At 39.0% G+C, this 22,089-nt stretch overlaps 1 protein-coding gene across 2 annotated transcripts in view; it reads right to left on the bottom strand.

Moving 5' to 3' along the window:
- taf4a (TAF4A RNA polymerase II, TATA box binding protein (TBP)-associated factor) overlaps positions 1-22,089 on the bottom strand; it is a 105,338-nt gene that overhangs the window by 33,399 nt on the left and 49,850 nt on the right. For both annotated transcript variants that reach the window (XM_043710653.1, XM_043710655.1), the window contains exons 2-4: positions 12,639-12,793; positions 7,516-7,632; positions 6,533-6,682 (exon numbers count right to left, since the gene is read on the bottom strand). In XM_043710653.1, coding sequence (XP_043566588.1) covers positions 6,533-6,682; positions 7,516-7,632; positions 12,639-12,793 — 422 coding nt within the window. The remainder of the gene's footprint in view (positions 1-6,532; positions 6,683-7,515; positions 7,633-12,638; positions 12,794-22,089) is intronic.

Raw genomic sequence — 22,089 nt, 5'->3', positions numbered from 1 at the left:
GGCTTGAATGGGAATTTAGAATTCTGGATGAAATTCTGGAGCATGGAGATTGACAAACCAGAAAAACAGTAAAACAATACACTCAACACTGACAAAAGCATTTAGAAGATGGGCTGAGACAAATGTGAAGACAGGCAGAAGTTGAGGTGGAGGAACATGCTGAAATCACCAAGTGGGATTCTGGATGATTTTTATCCACCAACAACCATCAATGATGAGACTAATTTGTGCCCATTTCTTATCCATCTGTTTACTCGCACAGTCCTGAAATTGTAAACCAAACTTCCACATTTTAATTGCTGAAAATGTGTTGCTGGAAAAGCGCAGGTCAGGCAGCATCCAAGGAACAGGAGAATCGATGTTTCGGGCAAAAGCCCTTTTCCAGCAACATATTTTCAGCTCTGATCTCCAGCATCTGCAGCCCTCACTTTCTCCTTCCATATTTTAATTGCTCATTACAGTTTCCTTCCAAATAACTTCATAGAATATTGTCAGTGAAATATTATTTTCTCTCCTTCAGGTCACATCACTTTTATTATTTGTCAGAATTATTTAAAAAGGAACATTTGAGGATGTGACAAAACATATTGATGAAGGGAGAGCACTGGATGTGGTGTATATGGATTTTAGCAAGGCATTTGATAAGGTTCTCTGTGATAGGCTCATTCAGAAAGTAAGGAGGCATGGGATGGAGGGTAACTTGGCTGTCTGGACACAGAATTGGCTAGTCCATAAAAGACAGAGGGTGGTTGTAGATGAAAAGCATTCAGCCTGGAGCTTGGTGACCAGTGGTGTTCTGCATGGATCTGTTTTGGGGCCTCTACTCTTTGTGATTTTTATAAATGATTTGGATGAGGAAGTGGAGGAGTGGGCTAATACGTTTACCAATGACACAAAGATTGATGGAATTGTGGATAGTGTCAAGGACTGTTGTAGCTTGCAATGGGACATTGACAGGATGCACAGCTGGGCTGAGAAGTGGCAGATGGAGTTCAACCTGGAAAAGTGAGAAGTGATTCATTTTCAAAAGGTTGAATTTGAATGTAGATTATAGATTTAAAGGCAGGATTCTTTGCAGTGTGCAGTGTGGAGGAACACTGGGATCTTACAGTCCACATCCATAGATCCCTAAAAGTTGCCACCCAAATTGATAAGGTTGTTAAAAAAGGCGTATGATAGCATAGAGTCATACAGAATGCACAGCACTGAAACAGACCCTTTGGTCCAGTTTGTCCATGATGACCAGCTATCCTAATCTCATCCAGTCCCATTTGGCGACACTTGGGCCATATCACTCTAAACCTTTCCTATTCATATACCCATCCAGATGCCTTTTAAATGCTGTAAATGTACCTCCCTTCCTCTGGTAGCTCATTCCATACACATACCACCCTCTATGTGAAAAAGTTGCCCCTTAGATCCCTTTTATATCTTTGCCCCCTCAGCCTAAAGCTATGCCCTCTAGTTCTGGACTCCCCCACCCCAGGGAAAAGAACCTTGTCTATTTATCCTATCCATGCCCCTCATGATTTTATAAACTTCTATAAAGTCACTCCTCAGTCTCTGAAATTCCAATGAAAACAGCCCCACCCTATCCTTATAGCTCAAATTCTCCAAACCTTGGCAACATCCTTGTAAATCTTTTCTGAACCCTTTCAAGTTTCACAACATCTTTCCGTTGGTATGTTGGCTTTCATTTGTAGGGGCATTGACATTAAGAGCTGTGAAGTTATGCTGCAGCTCTATAAAGCCCTGGTTAGACCACACTTTGAATATTATGCTCAGTGCTGGTCACCTCATTATAGGAAGGATGTGGAAGCTTTCAGAGGGAGTGCAGAAGAGATTTACCAGGATGCTGCCTGGACTGGAGGGCATGTCTTATGAAGAAAGGTTCAGGGTTTTCTCACTGGAGCAAAGAAGGATGAGAGGTGACTTGATAGAGGTGTACAAGATGATGAGAGGCATAGACACAGTGGGTAGCCATAGACATTTTCCCAGGCAGAAATGGTTGTTACGAGGGGCATACTTTTAAGGTCGTTGGTGAAAGCTTTAGGGGAGATGTCAGGGTTGGTTCTTTACTCAGTGTGATGGGTGCGTGGAATACACTGCAGCAGTGGTAGTAGAGTCAGCTACATTAGGGACATTTAAGCGGCTCTTGGATCGGCACATGAATGATATTAAAATAAAGGGTATGTTGGTCAGTTTGATCTTAGAGTAGGATAAAAAGTCAGCACAACATAGAGGGCTGAAGGGCCTGTACTGTGCTGTAGTGTTCTAATTTCTATTACAAAAGGAGGGGGATGGGAAAAAAAATATATCCAACATCCTTTTGCACAGTAATGAAATTGCAGAACTGAGATATCAATTCCTACAGTGGCTGAGGTTACCATGAAGAATTCTCCTTCTCAACCTTTCCCCTTCCCCAAGGCGTACTGACAGAGGTTAAACTACCACCAGTCATCACTCTTGTTTGGGTGAGTAGTCCTACAGTCGGGTCAGACTGTGGTGACTTTTACCTTTCATAGGGGTGATTTGATTACTTGCCTTTAATGACTATCTATATATTAACAACTGACCACAATAAAACCATATTCTTTCAGTAAATTAAGTATTAAAATTGCGCTTTTTAAAATTATAGGTTAAAACCATTTCTTTTAAACTGTGAACATTTAGTGTCTTTGCTTTTATTCCCTTGCCTCTCTCTTTAGATTACGCAGAAAGAGATAAAAAAATGATGAAATCCAGCTTATGTGGAAATACTCAAAGCAATGTGGTTTATGTCCCGCTGTGGACACCAAGTGTGGAAAACAAATACTGGCTTCTACCAAAAATAATTGATTATTGCAATGGAAATACAATGTAACGACGTGTTGTAAAAATGACTGATGCTTGATGCATCACAGTGTGGTTTGGCAACTGCTCTTCTCAAGACCGCGAGAAACTACAGTCAGTCATGAACTAAGCCCAGTTCATCACATAAATCAATCTCCCAAGCAGTGACTCCACCTGTACTTCCCACTATGCTGGTTGCTTTCCAGAGGCAATCAAAAATGCCTCCCACCCCAGCTATACTCTCTTTCACCCTCTTCCATCGGGCAGAAGATATAAAAGTTTGAATACATGTACGCATAGAATCAGGAACACCTTCGCCACTGTTATCAGACTTTTGAATGGACCTCTCAAATACTAATTCTGAACTGTCTCTCTGTGCAACTTCTCCATGCCTGTAAGACTGTATTCTACACTCTGTTCTGCTACCCTGAAGAACTCTATATGGTATGATCTGCCTGTACAGCACACAGAACAACACTCAGTACATGTGACAATAATAAATCAATCACAGTCACAAATTATTCATCACCGGGTAAGACCTTTCTGAATCAAACACATTTGGGTGGCTTACTAATGCTATCTGATTAAGAATATTGGATAAAGCCTTCGCTACTGACTGCAACAGCATTGTACATATTTATACACAATTATTCATTTTGGTATAAATAGAGACCAATTGTAATTTTTTGGCTTGCATATATGCTGTGATGACAATACTCACTTAGTTACTAACTCTAGAATTTACAACTACTTTTTCCCCAGGTGGAATATATTTCTAACCATCCAGCTTGCTGCTGACAGAAATTTGGAACTTTTTCTTTATGTGCAGTTTGAGTGCCTACCAGCAGATGGCTGTATATCTTTAGTCCATCAGCCATTAATCTGTTTTGGGTTTCTAGTGTTGAATGGACTTGGCTGACATACTGACCTACATTAATCGTGAAAGGGTAGTCTTAAGCATGTAACTCTAATACGGAAGCAATGGATCTTACAAATACATAACATAACTCCCTGTGTGAACATGGAAGTTACAGTTCAAATTTGGCCAGCATTAACTATTAAAGTAACAAATTATTTAAGAATATCTAGTAAATACAAAGACCCAGAAATATTTAATTGCAGACAATAATTTGTTCCTTCCAAATCAGAGAGTTACTTGGTAATTGTTGAATGACACCTAAAAGACAAATGACGTTGGGAGTTTTTGTTTTAATCAATGTAAAGTTAAAAAAAAACTTAATACTTCATCGGCGATGAAATTTCAGAAACAAGTACCAATATTCTATACACTTAATGAACATAATCACAATGTCAAGGGATTAAGATTGCCTTTTTGCCAACATGCATTTCTATCCTAACTTTCAAAATATCATGATTATTGCATGAAAGGAAAACAATGGATTACTACAGAAACCATATTTAGTACGAAATAAAACCTTTGTACAGCAAGTGTACTTCAGAACCACTCAAACTCAGGAAACTATTGGCATTGTTTTTAGTTTATTCACGATACATTCACTTTGGAGTGAGTGGAATGTGCTCAAAATTTAGCCATTAGAATCTTATAATAATGCATTGTACAAAAGTAAATCAACTATTCAAAAGTGACATATCCGCATCAGACCTGAATATGGATAAAATGTCGATAAATTTAATATAATGTCTTAAAAACTTTCATTTTAAAATGTTAAAAAAAGATCTTTGTTAAACATAATTTATTGTTGGAACATAAAACTACTTTCTTTAATACGTTTGATATTTCTTTAGCATGAAAATGAAATTTGCTAGAGTTCCAGAGAACTACAAGCTGCTCTCTCATTACAGCAAGGTGAGTTTAACCTGTATTCCAGTGCACATCCGTACAGGCTGATTAAAAATGTTAACAAGTTAAGCTAGGAGGGGACATCTTGTAGTACAGTGGTTGTGTCCCCATCTCTGGGTCAGAAGGCATGGGTTCACGTTCCTCTTGCTGCTCAACATGAATGCCATACATGATGGAGCAAAGTGATTAAAAATAAGTGATTGTCCCCAACTCTGATTAAAACTATTAGTTCAGTCAAGCTGCATCTGAAGATTTTAAAATAGTGAAGCTGGGGGCTCTTCTGGTGTAATGGTAATGTCTTTGCCTCTGAGCCAGGAGGCCCAATTTCAAGTCCCAATTGCTTCTAAGGTGTGTAATAACACCTTGGAACAGGCTACTTAGAAAATATTTAAGAGTTAAGTCATTTTTAGGGCCAGAAGATTCAGGTTGAAGTCCCACCTTCCCTGGAGGTGTCTCATAACAGGTTCAAACAGGTTGATTTAAAAACAACTAAAAATTAAGCCCATGACAATCTACTGAGGACTCTTGTGATGCAGTCGTAGCATCCCTATCTTTGGGTCAGAAGGCCTAGGTTCAAGTTGCCTATGCTCCACAAGTGTGTAAAAACATGTCTGAGCAGATTGGTTAGGAAATATCTAAAGGGTAAGCTAATGACCATTTACTGAGCATTCTTGCGGTACAGGAGTTGCGGTTGCTTATACGTATTTGTAATCAACTTATTCAGTATTGAGACACACCTCTAGAGCCAATGGGACTTGAATCCATGCCCTCTGACTCAAAGGTCGAAACACTACCACTGTCTGAACACATTCTGATACCTGTGGACCTCACCTCCTAAGATGGGACACAAACCTTCTGGCCCAGAGACGCACTGTCACAAAAGCCCCAGAAGACCTGTTCCTGTCTGAATAGGTTGAATAAAACAACTATAACTCGAGCTTTTGGGCCTCTTGTAGTGCAGTGGTAATGTGAAACAGGTGCGGGCTTGCTGAATAAAGTCCAAAGATCATTGAGGCTCAATACTTCTATACTGGCGTGTTGCGAATGGACATATGAGCATATGAATGAGGAGCAGAAAATATAGGTTAATTCAAGTTTTTGATTTCAAGTAAGCTCCTACAAAGTAAAAGAAATAGCTTAAAAAAAACACTGAACCAGACAGAACAATTTACATAAATTTAATCAAAATTGTTTTGTATCCATTCAATTATGGAAATGCAGTTTTTAAGAAAATCCATAGTTTAAAATATCATCTGCGTTTAATTTGTAAAAGGCAATGGCCTAGCAGTAGTATCACTCAACTATTAATCCAGATAATCAGGTAATGTTCTGGGGACCTTGGTTTGAATCTCACAATGGCAGATGGTGAAATTTGAATTCAAAAAAAATCTGGAATTAAGAGTCTGATGATGACTATGAAACCATTGTCGACTGTTAGAAAAAACACATCTGGTTCACTCATGTCCTTTAGGACTGCCATCCTTACCTGGTCTGATCTACATGTGACTCTACAGCCACAGCAATGTGGTTGACTCTTAACTGCCCTTTGGCAAATTAGGAATAGGCAATAAATGCTGGCCTCATCCCACAAATGAATTAAATAAAAAGAAATTTTGTTAAATAAATGGAACGATTACATTGTCTAACTCTAGCAATATATGTAATGTTTATGATAAAGATGTTAATTGCTGTGATGGATATTTTTGCTCCACTGTATTTCATTGCCGAGGAAGTTTTCCTTAATCAGATATTTTTAATCGATGTAAATTTCATTTCTCACAGGTGTAGGCTGCAAATATTTCTGAACTCTCAATTGCAGTTTTGTTACAATGTCATATCTTACAGGTTTCACACCATGCATCAACAAATGATTCTTACCGCTGAGGCAGTGGGTTGCAGTATCTGTGATGAAGGACCCCCAGCAGCAGCTGCTAATGTTTGTACAGATCTCTGAGGTGTTCCTGGTTGGACTGTTGTTGCTGTCCCTATTGAAGCTGCAGATGTTGACCCACTTATTACAATCTGAGACTGGAAGATAAATAAATAATTTGCCTTTATCTAACATCATTCATGGCTTTAAGATATTGCAAATAAAGCACCTTAAAGTATAGTCACTTTGTAAGGATATGAGGCGTTCAATTTGCACACTAAGCTCCCATAAAGTTTCCTGCTCTTCTCCAAATGGTATGATTGATCCTTTACTCCAGAAAGGGCAAAGAGAATCTTATCCACTTCTGACAATACAGTATTTCTTCAGTACTGTAGTGAAGTGTTCATTTAGTTTATGTGCAAAGTTTAAAACCATGTCCAGTAGTATTATTGAAACAAATTGGTGATAGTAAAGTGCCAAAAATAATTAACATATTTTTCATGTGTTAAAATCTCAGTGACACACTACTGACATAATGAATTCTGAAGACTTCAAACAAAAGAAAAATCACCCTTCTCATTTAACAAAAACAAACCACAAAACCTATGGGGTAGGAACAGGAAGTATTTTAGCTATTGTACCTTTCACCAAGATTGTGGCTTATCTGCATTATAACTCTACCCACTCCTTTTGATTCACTCTTCTGTACATTTGTTTAGCAAAAAATGGTGCGGCAAATGACTTTTCTCCACGCATTAGTTTAATATTGCATTTCTTTATTAATTGTGTCAAGCTTGTCCTTCGCTCAAAATTCAAACTCTTGAAGTGAAATTGAAATAATACACTGCACAATATACTTTCGTACATATATCCTGAAGCTTTAACTTTACTAACAGACATTTCTAGTCTAACTTTGAAAACTGTTCTCATTGATTTGCAATAAAAGTGAACTCAATATTTTTAGGTATCACAACTTGGTTCGTAACATTACCTGTACAGTTGGAGGTCGCTGCAATGCAGTTGTTACTTGTACTGTAGTCTGTGGCTGAGAAACCGGTTTGATGATCGTAGGTGTCACTTGTCGTGCAATTATTTGGGTTCCAGGTGCCTAGAAATGAGAATGAAAAATGTAGGAAAGATGGGGCCAACCTTTGCAGGATTACTGATGCATGTTTTCTTTTGAGAAAATAATCTAAAAATTATTCAAATATAAATGTAAATAGTTATCCATTTTGATAAAAGTCAATACATAAATATAACACTATTATGATTTGGAGATGCCGGTGTTGGACTCGGGTGTACAAAGTTCAAAATCACACAACGCCAGGTTATAGTCCAACAGGTTTAACTGGAAGCACTAGCTTTCGGAGCGTTGCTCCTTCATCACCTGATGACAACCAGCTGATGAAGGAGCAGCGCTCTGAAAGCTAATGCTTCCATTTAAACCTGTTGGACTATAACCTGATGTTGTATGATTTTGAACTTAATAAAATTATTAAGTCATAACTTTCAGCACCTTGGAGAGTGGTAAAACACTCAACAAATTTTTAATTCTAATTTAGAAAGCAGAAAATGAAGAAATGCAGAAAATGGATCCATTTTCTAGTTTGGTGATGTTTCTCCTTGTGGCGTTCTCTAAAACACATTGAAATAAATAAAATACACAAATTGGAGGGACAGGATGTACATGTATTTGGAAAGGCAAGGACTGATTAGGGATATTCAATATGGCTTTGAGTGGGGGAAATCATGTCTCACAAAAGATTGAGTTTTTTTTTGAAGAAGTAACAAAGAGGATTGATGAGGACAGAGTGGTAGAGGTGATCTATATGGACTTCAGTAAGGCACTCAACAAGGTTCCCCATGGGAGACTGATTAGCAAGGTTAGATCTCACAGAAAACGAGGAGGACTAGCCATTTGGATACAAAACTGGCTCAAAAGGTAGAAGATAGAGGGTGGTGATGGAGGGTTGTTTTTCACACTGGAGGCCTGTGACCAGTGGAGTGCCACAAGGATCGCTGCTGGGTCCTCTACTTTTTGTCATTTACATAAATGATTTGGATGTGATCGTAAGAGGTACGGTTAGTAGGTTTGCAGATGACACCAAAATTGGAGGTGTAGTGGACAGCGAAGAGGGATCCTCAGATTACAACAGGATCTGGACCAGATGGGCCAATGGGCTGAGAAGTGGCAGATGGAGTTTAATTCAGATAAATGTGAGGTGCTGCATTTTGGGAAAGCAAATCAAATCTTAGCAGGACTTATAAACTTAATGGTAAGGTCCTAGGGAGTGTTGCTGAACAAAGACATTGGAGTACAGGTTCATAGCTCCTTGAAAGCGGAGTCGCAGGTAGGTAGGTAGGATAGTGAAGGCGGCATTTGATATGCTTTCTTTTATTGACCAGAGTATTGAGTACAGGAGTTGGGAGGTCATGTTGCGGCTGTACAGGACAATGGTTAGGCCACTGTTGGAATATTACGTGCAATTCTGGTCTCCTTCCTATCGGAAAGATGTTGTGAAACTTGAAAGGGTTCAGAAAAGATTTACAAGGATGTTGCCAGGGTTGGAGGATTTGAGCTATAGGGAAAGGCTGAAAGACTGGGGCTGGTTTCCCTGGAGCATCGGAGGCTGAGGGGTGACCTTATAGAAGTTTACAAATTATGGAGGGGCATGGATAGGGTAAATAGACAAAGTCTTTTCCCTGGGGTCGAGGAGTACAGAACTGGAGGGCATAGGCTTCGGGAGAGAGGGGAAAGATATAAAAGAGACCTAAGGGGCAACTTTTTCGGACAAAGGGTGGTACGTGTATGGAATGAGCTGCCAGAGGAAATGGTGGAGGCTGGTACAATTGCAACATTTAAGAGGCATTTGGATGGGTATATGAATAGGAAGGGTTTGGGCCGGGTGCTGGCAGGTGGGACTAGTTTGGGTTGGGATATCTGGTCGGCATGGACGGGTTGGACCGAAGGGTCTGTTTCCATGCTGTACATCTCTATGACTCCATGACTCTAATTAGTAAACTCTAACATATGGTGAACTTAATTCCACTGCTAGTTATACTGTTCAGGGTTTACGTAAGACTAACAGCGATCCACAAAGCATTAATCTACAGAGTGGCATATCTGTATTATCTATATTGCAACATCATTTCTTTAAATTCCAATTCCATATAATCCTTCTCATGCATACATATTCTGTTCCCTTTATCCCTCTCCTTTCATTCCCACCCCATCCTATCATTCGTTTCATTCTTCCTATGCCATCCCATACCTCTTAGCACATTCATCCCATCCTCCATTTTGAATTTTCCATGTATTTCCCCGACTCATGCCAATACATTCAAAATAGGGAGAAAATATCAAACATCAAATGCTACACAACAAAGCAATTTTTATTACGGTTTTGATAAGCTTCAATAGACTTTAGTTAACAATCAATCAATTTCAGAACATAGTCATCAGATCTGAAATGTCATGTGTACAACAGTCACATTTTGAAGACCCTAGGTTGACATCCATTAGGAGCTTGGGTTTTGTCAGCTTTTAGTCTTTTTTTTCTGTCTTAAGAGTTTACCTCAGTACCCTTTCTTGTGGTGATTGTCACTAATTTAGGTTCCTCCTTCATTTCAACCATCGACTGACCAATTTCCTTTCAATTCGCCATGATTGCTTTATGCTCCATTATTCATTCTCAGGCTCACTCCAGAGGAGCAATGTTTACTTATGTACTAGTTTGTTTTTCAAATAACCATAGAAATGCTACTGTTTGATTTTGAGATTTTGAGCCAGCTTTACGAACAGTCCAAAAGTAAGGAAGGAGAAAAAAAAAGTCTTTTTTTTTATATTCTGTCCAGTCTTTTAACCTACCATTACTCGTCATAGAAATATACTTTTTTCTTTCAATTTCATATCATCTTCATACCCTTAGAAAGCCATAGATGGTGTGTCCTTCACTTGGTGTGTCCTTCACCTTTCTTTCTCACTGGAAAGTATCTATGCTGAGTGTTAGGAAATGTCTCCCTCAATGTCTGCCATCTACTAATAGATTCCTGAACTTGAATTTTCCAGTTCTCTTTAGTCAATCCTGTCTTCATTCCCTCAAAATTGCCCTTATTAAGTTTAAAATGTTGTCTTGGACAAACTATTCTAACCCTCAGATTGAATGTGAATCCAATCGTGTTACAATCACTGCTATTACGCGATCTAGAATTCCCTGCCCTTTGGCTCCGGAACATGCTGTGCTAGGAAACTGTCCTGAAAATCTTCAATAAACTCACCATCAAGACTACAGAAGATGGCTCACCACCACCATATTGAAGGTAATTAGGAGAGCAATAAATGCTGGTGTTCAGTGACGAACACATCCCATAAATGAAGTTACATGATCACTTTGTTCTATCACTATTTGATTTAAAGTTGTCTTCAGTGCTCTAATTATACAAGTTGCCCGAATACTAGTTTAAGCACAATTCTGAAGACGACCTTTCCTCAATACTGTCAATGTCTAATGAACCAAAACTCATTTATCTATTTTACAAACCCACCCTTGCAAATTTAGTGGGCCTATTTATTTCTCAAGTTTAAGATTTGCAACATTAATTGGAACAAATTAGAACGTTTCATGGCTTAGAGAAAGAATGAGTTACTAATTATCATGTTAGAATTTGAACATATTTATATAAATAATTACCATGTGTATTTCAACAGATGATGGGTATGTCATTAAAAACTATTTTCTGAATGTTAAGCATAAGAAATTGATCTGGCCTGTGAATTAATAAAAATGGTGCTCACAGATTACCTAGACAATTTAAACCCTAGTTATTACTGTTTTATAAGCAGATGCAAGGAAACAGAAAGCTAGCATGCAGTTACACCATGTATTTGGGGGAAAATTACTGTACTACAAGCAGATTGTAGTAGAAGACAGAGGAAGTCTTGCTACAATAGATAAGACCACATCTAGAGTAACGTGCACAGTTTTCATCTCCACATTTAATGAAGGACATATTTGTGTTGGAGGCAGTGCAGCAAAGAGCCATGAAATTAGTTTGTAGTGTAACAGGATTGCCTCATGTTGCTGCTGAGTAAATTGGGCCTATATTGTCAGGAATGAAGAGAATGAAAGAAGGAGGAATGATTGAAACACACAATAACCTGAAGACATTTAACAGGGTACCCACCCAGTAGTTGTATCCCAGGAATGGGGAGTCCAGAACATGAGAATCATGAGGAGAAATGTCTTCAAATCAAATGATTGTGAAACTTTGGAACTGTCAACCACAGATTTATGGATTCTCCAAAATTTACTATATTTACAGCTGACAGGAAAAGGTTCTGATCCAAGAAAATGGATAGCAGATGGTACAAGAGTTGAGACAAATGATTAGCCATGATCACAATTAAAGGTAGAATAGGTTCAAAGGTTAGATGGTCTACAATTGCTCCTATTCTTATATTTATATGTTCCTACAACTCCAGATTTAGGTTCAGCTGTTAGACACCAACATGTCTTGAGAAGAACCCTTTTTTATTGTTAGCTAGTGCTGATAAATTTAAGGAAAGACGGACATTTTATTTTACATCTACATTATGAAAATTACTGCAAAAACAAAAATTCAATTACATGGCTAGAATGCTCCACTGTATTGACTTTGCCTCGAAAGAAGGCATTATAGTTTAGTTAAAAAAAAACATATAAATATCAGTTTCATGTTTTCAATCTATTAAAAAGTAATGAAAATTAAAAGCAACATTTTACATTTTTTTTTCTGATACTATCAACTGTGTGCACATAACAATCAGTGACACAAACATAAAGCTCAATATAACATCGCTGGAAAGTCTACTTCTAGGATCCAAAGACACTTTTTGGAGTACTAATAAACCTGGAGTTCAGATTTATAATATGCAGCCATCTGACAATAGAACTGACTTTCAAATCCAGACTGCAAGTTCTTCATCTGGATAAAACTGCATCAAAACCATTTAACCCTCATTGAAGTTAGGTAGCAGACAAAATGTTCCAGCCAAGTACTAAGCAGGCTCTGTTGTATGAGTTAAAATACTTAGCAAATTCAACTGTGGACCCTGAGTGGGGAGCATTCCCTTACCTGTACTGTTGAGATCTGAACTGGAGGACCACTGGTAGGTGTAGCTGATCTTGAAGTGAGTGCCCCTTGAGACTGAGCTTGTGACTGCATCTGTTGTAGAGCTTGCTGAGGAATCAGCATCAACTGTCCACTGTCACTTCGCACAAGAACCATTCCTAGATGAAGAAAACAATTTATTTAGAATTCCCATTCATTTAGATTCTGGAAAACAATATTTTCATGAATTTAATGTCGCAATAAAAAAAAAGTATTTAAAATTTGACGATCTGAGCAGATTGATACAATTCAATCAAATGCTCGCCTTCAAAATCAAAAGGAGGCTCGCAAATAAAAGAACTATTGAGTTAATATTTATTCAATTTTGTGAGAAATTATGATGCTAGAAATGTGTACATTTTACACAACAGTTTTTTTTCCACATCCTTAGGATATCCCAAAGTGCTTCATGACCAGTCAATTACTTCTGCAGCGTAATTACTGACATCTTGTTGGCAAATAACAAGACAGCATTAGACTGAACATGGCATCAAGGAGTCCTGGCAAAACTGAACTGGTTGGGAATTGGAAGAAAACATTTCACTGATTGGAGTCATATCTTGCACAAAGGAAAATGGTTGTCATTGCTGAAGGTCTATCACTCAGTCTCAGGACCGCAGGACATCCTGAGAGTAGTATCCCAGATGCAACTATCTTCAGTTGTTTCATCAATGACCTTCCTTACATTACAAAGTCAGAAGTGGAAATGTTTGCACAATGTTCATTACCATTCACAACGCCTCAAATACTGAAGCAGTCTGCGCAAATATGCAGCAAGATCTGGACAAAAGGCTTGGGCTGATAAGTGGCAAGTAATATTTGAAGCAGACTTGTACCAGTTTGCAGCAAATGAGTGCAGTCACTGGGTGAGAAAGTATCAAAGCCCTTAATTTGTGTAAACCTAATTTAGACTGCAATTTGTAGTTGACATTAAAGTAAAATATGTAGTTTAAAATTTTGTAGTTAGGGGCTTTGAGCAGGTTTATTTTCAAGTAGTGCATTGAAAGCACAGCCTAATTAATGAACTGACCAGAACTTCCAGTGGAAGGGGAGGGACCCCATCAGAATGCATATTAATATCAATTACATCGATATGACTAGAAAGAAGATTCTGCTTAAAGAATTTTGAACAGCAAGAAATAAAATTGAAAAGTAAAACATAAAACAATATTAAATAAAATGATATGGCAACCAATTTATGCACAGCATAGCCCCACAAATAAATTAGGTGAATGAGCCGCTGGAGAAATGCTCATGAGCATACTAGGAAAACCCCTTACTATTCGTCAAGAAAGTCCATGATGTTATGTTTGATCTAAATGAGCACATTTCCAAGAATGCATTCAGTATTCTTTCTGTACTGGATTAAAGCAGCAGTCTACATTGTGTTCTAGCTTTGGATTGGGCACATAACTTACAAATATTTAATTCAGTGGAGAGAGTACAACCCTTTAAACAAGCTAATGGACATGTAATGACAATTACAGGAGACGCCCTACCATACTTCCCAAATGTATCAATGTGAATTAACACTAGTTTCCCTAGAAGCTGTTATTCATCAATTTTATGACTTTAATGAGGCAAGAAAGTAATGCTTGCGCATAGAAAAAACACTGGAATTGAAGTTTGCTCATCTTTATTTACAGACAAGCAATTGTGTTCCAAACACAAGAAATTTGAATAACTTGAAAAATAAGCCGCACAATATAATGAACATTTTACAAACACACACGTTATTACAAAACAGACTTTTCTCCCTAATTTAGTTGTGATATACTCAAAAGTATATATGATCAGAGTTCTATAATTTCATTCTGTAGTAAATCTTCCCTATCTGAAATCTGTAGTTAGATCCTCTATTCAACAAAAATACATGTAAAATTGTCCTCAATGTAATATTGAGAGCATACTGCATTTTTGAAACTGCCAATAGTCAATCAATACATTAAACCAAACCAACACTTTTCTATAATAATGGGCATAAAAGATTGCATAGTGCTACTCAAACACATTTTACCACTATCTTAGTGATCTATGAATTAATAAACACCAATAAAACAGATTGTCTGTTATTTATCTCATCATTCATTGTTGCATCCTATTGTGGGCAAATTGGTTCCATTATATCTGAGACTACACTTGAGAAAGATCAACTATAAGAAAGGATTTTGCTGATCGTAATTACAGTTTTTCTCAGCAGCACACTGTGAGAATTCTATTGCACAAAGGAACCAATCTAGCTTTCGAATTGCAGCTATCCTTTTTTGGTCAAACTTACTGCCCTGTCCTCGTAACTTTTCATGTCGTTTGCGAATCTTTATCAGATTTTATTTTATTAATTTTGATAATAGCTTGATAATCATGTTCTAATGACCCTCTACGAGAAGAGAACCTTCTTCCAATTTTGACTTTCACTCTTCAAATTATAGTCCTTCATGAAAAATGTATGAACATAAAATACATTCTCATGGAGAGCTTTCTCATTCTGACCCTCCTCAGCAACTTCTAATTTTGTTATTCAACCTCAAACCTTTAGTTAATTGCAATGCAGTACCACACAGGTGCCAGTGCACGTGGCTTAAAGACTATGAAGCCCAACCTATTGTGATCGGTTTTCTGCCCGATTCCCTACATTAAACTGCGTGTAGATTCCAGGTTTCCAGTGAAAGATGCAATTTCAGAGCTTGCTCTCCATTTGTGATGGTGCTCAATATTCACTTTTTTCACTGCTGCCTACATTGTCAATAGAGATTCTTTAAATCCAGTATTGTTTCCAGTGCAGCGTTGTCTACAAGCAGCAAGGCTCCTTGGTCAATCAAACTGAACCATCCTTAGACAAGTGGAGAGTTCTGCCCAAAGCTAGACACACAAATTAGATTTAAAGAATGTACAGCAAGTGGAATAGAGATTGGGAAATACAATTGGATTGGTATGAGAGATTAAAGACCAACAGAAAAAAAATGCATTTTTAAAAAAATTCTCCAACAGAGATTACAGAGAGTTAGGCAGGAATTTAAAAAGGAGGTCCTCAAGAGTAGTAATATCTGGATTACTCCCAGTGCTAGAGCTAGTGAGGGCAGGAATAGGAGGATAGAGCAGATGAATGCAAGGCTGAGGAGCTGGTGTATGGGAGAAGGATTCACATTTTTGGATCATTGGAATCTCTTTTGGAGTAGAAGTGGATAGGATAGTGAAGGTGGCGTTTGGTATGCCTTCCTTTATTGGTCAGAGTATTGAGTACAGTATGGGAAAGCCTGTTGCGGCTGTAAAGGACATTGGTTAGGCCACTATTGGAATATTGCGAGCAATTCTGTTCTCCTTCCTATCGGAAAGATGTGAAACTTGAAAGGGTTTAGAAAATATTCACAAGGATGTTGCCAGGGTTGGAGGATTTGAGCTATAGGGAGAGGCTGAACAAGCTGGGGCTGTTTTCCCTGGAGCATTGGAGGCTGAGGGGTGACCTAATAGAGGTTTACAGAATTATGAGGGGCATGGATAGGGTAGATAGACAAAGTCTTTTCCCTAGGTTGGGAGAATCCAGAACTAGAGGGCATAGGTTTAGGGTGAGAGGGGAAAGATATAAGAGAGACCTAAGGGGCATCTTTTTCATGCAGAGGGTGGTACATGTATGGAATGAGCTGCCAGAGGAAGTGGTGGCGGCTATTACAATTGCAACATTTAAAAAGGCATTTGGATGGGTATATGAATAGGAAGGGTTTGGAGGGATATGGGCCGGGTGCTGACAGGTGGAACTAGATTGGGTTGGGATATCTCGTCTGCATTGTCGGGTTGGACCGAAGGATCTGTTTCCATGCTATACATCTCTATGACTTCTACCAGAAGGACGGATTGCACCTAAATTGGAAGGCAGATGAACTCAGGGCTTGGTTAGGAACATGGGACTGGGATATCACAGCAATTACAGAAACATGGCTTAGGGGTAGACAGGACTGGCAGCTTAACATTCCAGGATACAAATGCTACAGGAAGGATAGAAAGGGAGGCAAGAGGGGGAGTGGCATTTTTTGATAAGGGATAGCATTACAGCTGTGCTGAGGGAGGATATTCCTGGAAGTACATCCAGGGAAGTTATTTGGGTGGAGCTGAGAAATAAGAAATGGATGATCACCTTATTGGGATTGTATTATAGACATCCTAATAGTCAGAGGGAAATTGAGAAACAAATTTGTAAGGAGACCTCAGCTATCTCTAAGAATAATAGGGTGATTATGGTAGGGGATTTTAACTTTCCAAATATAGACTGGGACTGCCATAGTGTTAAGGGTTTAGATGGAGAGGAATTTGTTAAGTGTGTACAAGAAAATGTTCTGATTAAGTATGTGGATGTACCTACTAGAACTCTTGGGAAATAAGGCTGGGCAGGTGATTGAGGTGTTAGTGGGGCCAGTGACCATAATTCTATTAGATTTAAAACAGTGATGGAAAAGGATAGACTAGATCTATGAGTTGAAGTTCTAAATTGGAGAAAGGCCAATTTTGACGGAATTAGGCAAGAACTTTTGAAAGCTGTTTGGGGGCTGATGTTTGCAGGCAAAGGAACAGCTAGAAAATGGGAAGCCTTCAGAAATGAGATAACGAGAATCCAGAGAAAGTATATTCCTGTTATGGTGAAAGAAAAGACTGGTAGGTATAGGGAATGCTGGATGACTAAAGAAATGGAGGGTTTGGTTAAGAAAAAGAAAGAAGCATATGTAAGGTATAGACAGGATAGATCGAGTGAATCCTTAGAAGAGTATAAAGGAAGTAGGAGTATACTTAAGAGAGAAATCAGGAGGGCAAAAAGGGGACATGAGATAGCTTTGGCAAAAAGAGAATTAAGGAGAATGTAAGGGTTTTTACAAATACATTAAGGACAAAAGGGTAACTAGGGAGAAAATAAGGCCCCTCAAAAATCAGCAAGGCAGCCTTTGTGTGGAGCCGCAGAAAATTGGGGAGATACTAAACGAGTATTTTGCATCAGTATTTACTGTGGAAAAGGATATGGAAGATATAGACTGTACGGAAATAGATGGTGACACCGTGAAAAAACATCCAAATTACAAAGGAGGAAGTGCTGGATGTCTTAAAAAATACATAAAGGTGGATAAATCCCCAAGACCTAATCAGGTATACCCTAGAACTCTGTGGGAAGCTAGAGAAGTGATTGCTGGGCCTCATGCGGAGATATTTGTATTATTGATAGCCACAGGTGAGGTGCTAGAAGACTGGAGGTTGGCTAATGTGGTGCCACTTTTTAAGAAGGGTGGTAAGGACAAGCCAGGGAACTATAGACCAGTGAGCCTGACCTCGGTGGTGGGTAAGTTGTTGGAGGGAATCCTGAGGGACAGGATGTACACGTATTTGGAAAGGTAAGGACTGATTAGGGATAGTCAACATGGCTTTGTGCATGGGAAATCATGTCTCACAAACATGATTGAGTTTTTTGAAGTAACAAAGAGGATTGATGAGGGCAGAGCGGTAGTTGTGATCTATATGGACTTCAGTGAGGCGTTCGACAAGGTTCCTCATGGGAGACCGATTAGCAACGTCAGATCTCACGGAATACAGGGAAAACTAGCCATTTGGATACAGAACTGGCTCAAAAGATAGAAGACAGAGGGTGGTGGTGGAGGGTTGTTTTTCACACTGGAGGCCTGTGACCAGTGGAATGCCACAAGGATCAGTTCTGGGTCCTCTACTTTTTGTCATTTACATAAATGATTTAGATGTGAGCATAAGAGATACAGTTCGTAAGTTTGTAGATGACACCAAAATTGGAGGTGTAGTGGACAGCGAAAAGGGTTACCTCAGATTACAACAGGATCTGGACCAGATGGGCCAATGGGCTGAAAAGTGGCAGATGGAGTTTAATTCAGATAAATGCGAGTTGCTGCATTTTGGGAAAGCAAATCTTAGCAGGACTTTTACACTTAATGGTAAGGTCCAAGGGAATATTGCTGAACAAAGAGACCTTGGAGTGCAGATTAATAGCTCCTTGAAAGCGGAATCGCAGGTAGATAGGATAGTGAAGGAGGTGTTTGGTATGCTTTCTTTTATTGGTCAGAGTATTGAGTACAGGAATTGGGAGGTCATGTTGCATCTGTACAGGACATTGGTTAGGCCACTGTTGGAATATTGCGTGCAATTCTGGTCTCCTTTCTATCGGACAGATGCTGTGAAACTTGAAAGGGTTCAATAAAGATTTACAAGGATGTTGCCAGGATTAGAGGATCTGAGCTATAGGGTGAGCCTGGACAGGCTGGAGCTGTTTTCCCTGAGCAACAGAGGCTGAGGGGTGACCTTATAGAGGTTTACAAAATCATGAGGGGCATGAATAGGGTAAATAGACAAAGTCTTTTCCCTTGGGTCGGGGAGTCCAGAACTAGGGGGCATAGGTTTAGGGTGAGAGAGGAAAGATATAAGAGAGACCTAAGGGGCAACTTTTTCATACAAAGGGTGATGCATGTATGGAATGAGCTGCCAGAGGAAGTGGTGGAGGCTGGTACAATTGCAACATTTAAGAAGCATTTGGATGGGTATATGAATAGGAAGGGTTTGGTGGGATATGGGCCGGGGGCTGGCCGGTGGGACTAGATTGGGTTGGGATATCTGGTCGGCATGGATAGATTGGACCGAAGGGTCTGTTTCCATGCTGTACATCTCTATGATTCTATGACTAATTTGCTTCTGAAGAAACAGAGTTCTGTATCGACAAAATTCTTTCAGGGTGAAAAAGGTTTTTCTTAAGTAATTATCACTATTGCACCACTCATTTATCACTCATAAATGCACCAGCCTAACATTTTCCAGCCATTTTTAGAGCAGAAGTAGTGGGTAAGAATTGCATGTTCATACCACTATTTATTTCAATGCTAGCTTTATCAATAAGGATTGCTAAGATACTTCTGACAGCAACATTTGGATTACTACATTTAACTCCTGACATTGCTGTTAGATTATCTCCATTATAATTTTGATCATAGACAGCCTTGCTATTTTCATAAATCCAAAGCCATTATCTGGTAATAACTGCTACCAAGTCATACAGCATGGAAACAGATCATTTGGTCCAACTAGTCCACTATAACCATGTTCCCAAACCAATCTAGTCCCACTTGCCTGCCTTTGACTCACAACCCTCCAAACCTTTCCTATTCATGTACTTATCTAAATGTCTTTTAAATTTTGTAACTGTACCTTCATCTACCACTTTCTCTGGAAGTTCATTCCACATATGAATGAATGAACGAACGAACGAATAAATGAAACACTATGTAAAAAAGTTGCCCCAATGTTCTTTTTAAATCTTTCTCCTCTCACCTTAAAAGCATTTCCCCTAATTTTGAACTCACCCAGTCCTTGCTATTCACCTTTTCTACCTCTCATGATTTTGTAAACTTCTAGAAAGTCACCCCTCAACCCCTAAGCTCCAGTGAAAAAAGTCCCAGTCTATCTTTATAACTCAAATCCTCCATTCCCGACAACATTATGGTAAGTCTTTTTTGGACTTTCTCCAATTTAATAATATCTTTCCTATGGCAGACCTGTACTCAGTACTCCAGAAGAGGCCTCATAAACATCATGAACAACCTCAACAAAAGCCCAAGTTCTATACTCAAAGGTCTGAGTAATGAAGGAATACACACTGCTGGCCTGAATAGGTATGTGAATGACTCAGTTTTCATGTTAATACTAAGACAATTGTTTTAATAAGATTAAGGATACACAGTGAAGAGCACTGATTAAATACACTGAGTGCTTAAAGAGAAGTGTTGGGAACTTTGTGCCACAATGTTACTGTCCCAACCTCTGGGCCAGAAGTTTTAGGTTCAACACCCATTTAGCCCAGAGATTCATCATAAGTCCAAACTGGTTGTTTGAGTTTTCTTTACAAGAAAGATTTTGATGGGTGAATGGGTACTCAAGAGTATAAAAAGAAAGATTTTGGGACACTGGCTTGATTAGGAAGGAGGCAGACATTACATAATGCTATATTCTGTAAACAAGACTGATATTAAGTAAAAGATTGCTGTCTAGCTTGCTACTTCACTATTGGACCAGAATGAATTAACGTGGTAGCAGAGAACGGTTGGCAAAAGGAGAAAGTTGGATATTTTCTCAGACATATTTTAATGTCAGTTACTTTATGAAGAATAGCTGAAAGGAAAAGTAAATTGTAAGGGTGATGATTAACCACTGATGTGTTCCAAATCTGAACAGCAAAATCAAGTGAATATGTGGACATTACTAAAGAGAAAAAAAGGTATGGATTTGACACATATAAAATCAAAAGCAAAGGTTTCTGTGAGTTGTATGCTTATCAGTTGGATACTGAAGATATTTGAACAGATTCATAGAGATGTACAGCACGGAAATAGACCCTTTGGTCCAACTCGTCTATGCCGACCAGATATCCCAACCTAATCTAGTCCCATCTGCCAGCACCCAGCCAATATCCCTCCAAACCCTTCCTATTCACATACCCATCCAGATGCCTCTTAAATGTTGCAATTGTACCAGCCTCCACCACTTCCTCTGGCAGTTCATTCCATACATGTACCACCCTCTGCATGAAACAGTTACTCCTTAGGTCTCTTTTATATCTTTCCCCTCTCACCCTAAACCTATGCCCTCTAGTTCTGTACTCCCTGACCCCAGGGAAAAAAACTGTCTATTTATCCTATACATGCCCCTCATGATTTTATAAACCTCTATGGTCTCCCCTCAGCCTCCAATGCTCCAGGGAAAACAGCCCCAGCCTGTTCAGCCTCTCCCTATAGCTCAAATTCTCCAACCCTGGCAACATCCTTGGAAATCTTTTTTGAACCCTTTCAAGTTTCACAACACCTTTCCGATATGAAGGAGACCAGAACTGCGTGCAATATTCCAACAATATTCTAACTAATGTCCTGTAAAGCCGCAACATGACCTCCCAACTCCTGTATTCAATACTCTGACCAATAAAGAATACCAAACGCCTTCTTCACTATCCTATCTACCTGCAGCTCCACTTTTAAGGAACTATGAACCTGCACTCCAAGATCTCTTTGTTCAGCAATATTCCCTTGGACCTTACCATTAAGTGTAAAAGTCCAGCTAAGATTTGCTTTCCCAAAATGCAGCACCTCACATTTATCTAAATTAAACTCCATCTACCACTTCTCAGCCCATTGGCCCATCTGGTCCAGATCCTGTAGTAATCTGAGGTAACCCCCTTCGCTGTCCACTACACCTCCAATTTTGGTGTCATCTACAAACTTACTAACCGTACCTCTTATGCTCACATCGAAATCATTTATATAAATGATGAAAAGTAGTGGACCCAGCATCGATCCTTGTGGCACTCCACTGGTCACAGGCCTCCAGTCTGAAAAACAACCCTCCACTACCACCCTCTGCCTTCTACCTTTGAGCC

This window comes from Chiloscyllium plagiosum, chromosome 20, assembly GCF_004010195.1.
Source record: "Chiloscyllium plagiosum isolate BGI_BamShark_2017 chromosome 20, ASM401019v2, whole genome shotgun sequence".
Classification (NCBI taxonomy): Eukaryota; Metazoa; Chordata; class Chondrichthyes; order Orectolobiformes; family Hemiscylliidae; genus Chiloscyllium; species Chiloscyllium plagiosum.
This window is presented reverse-complemented; position numbering and strand designations above follow the sequence as displayed.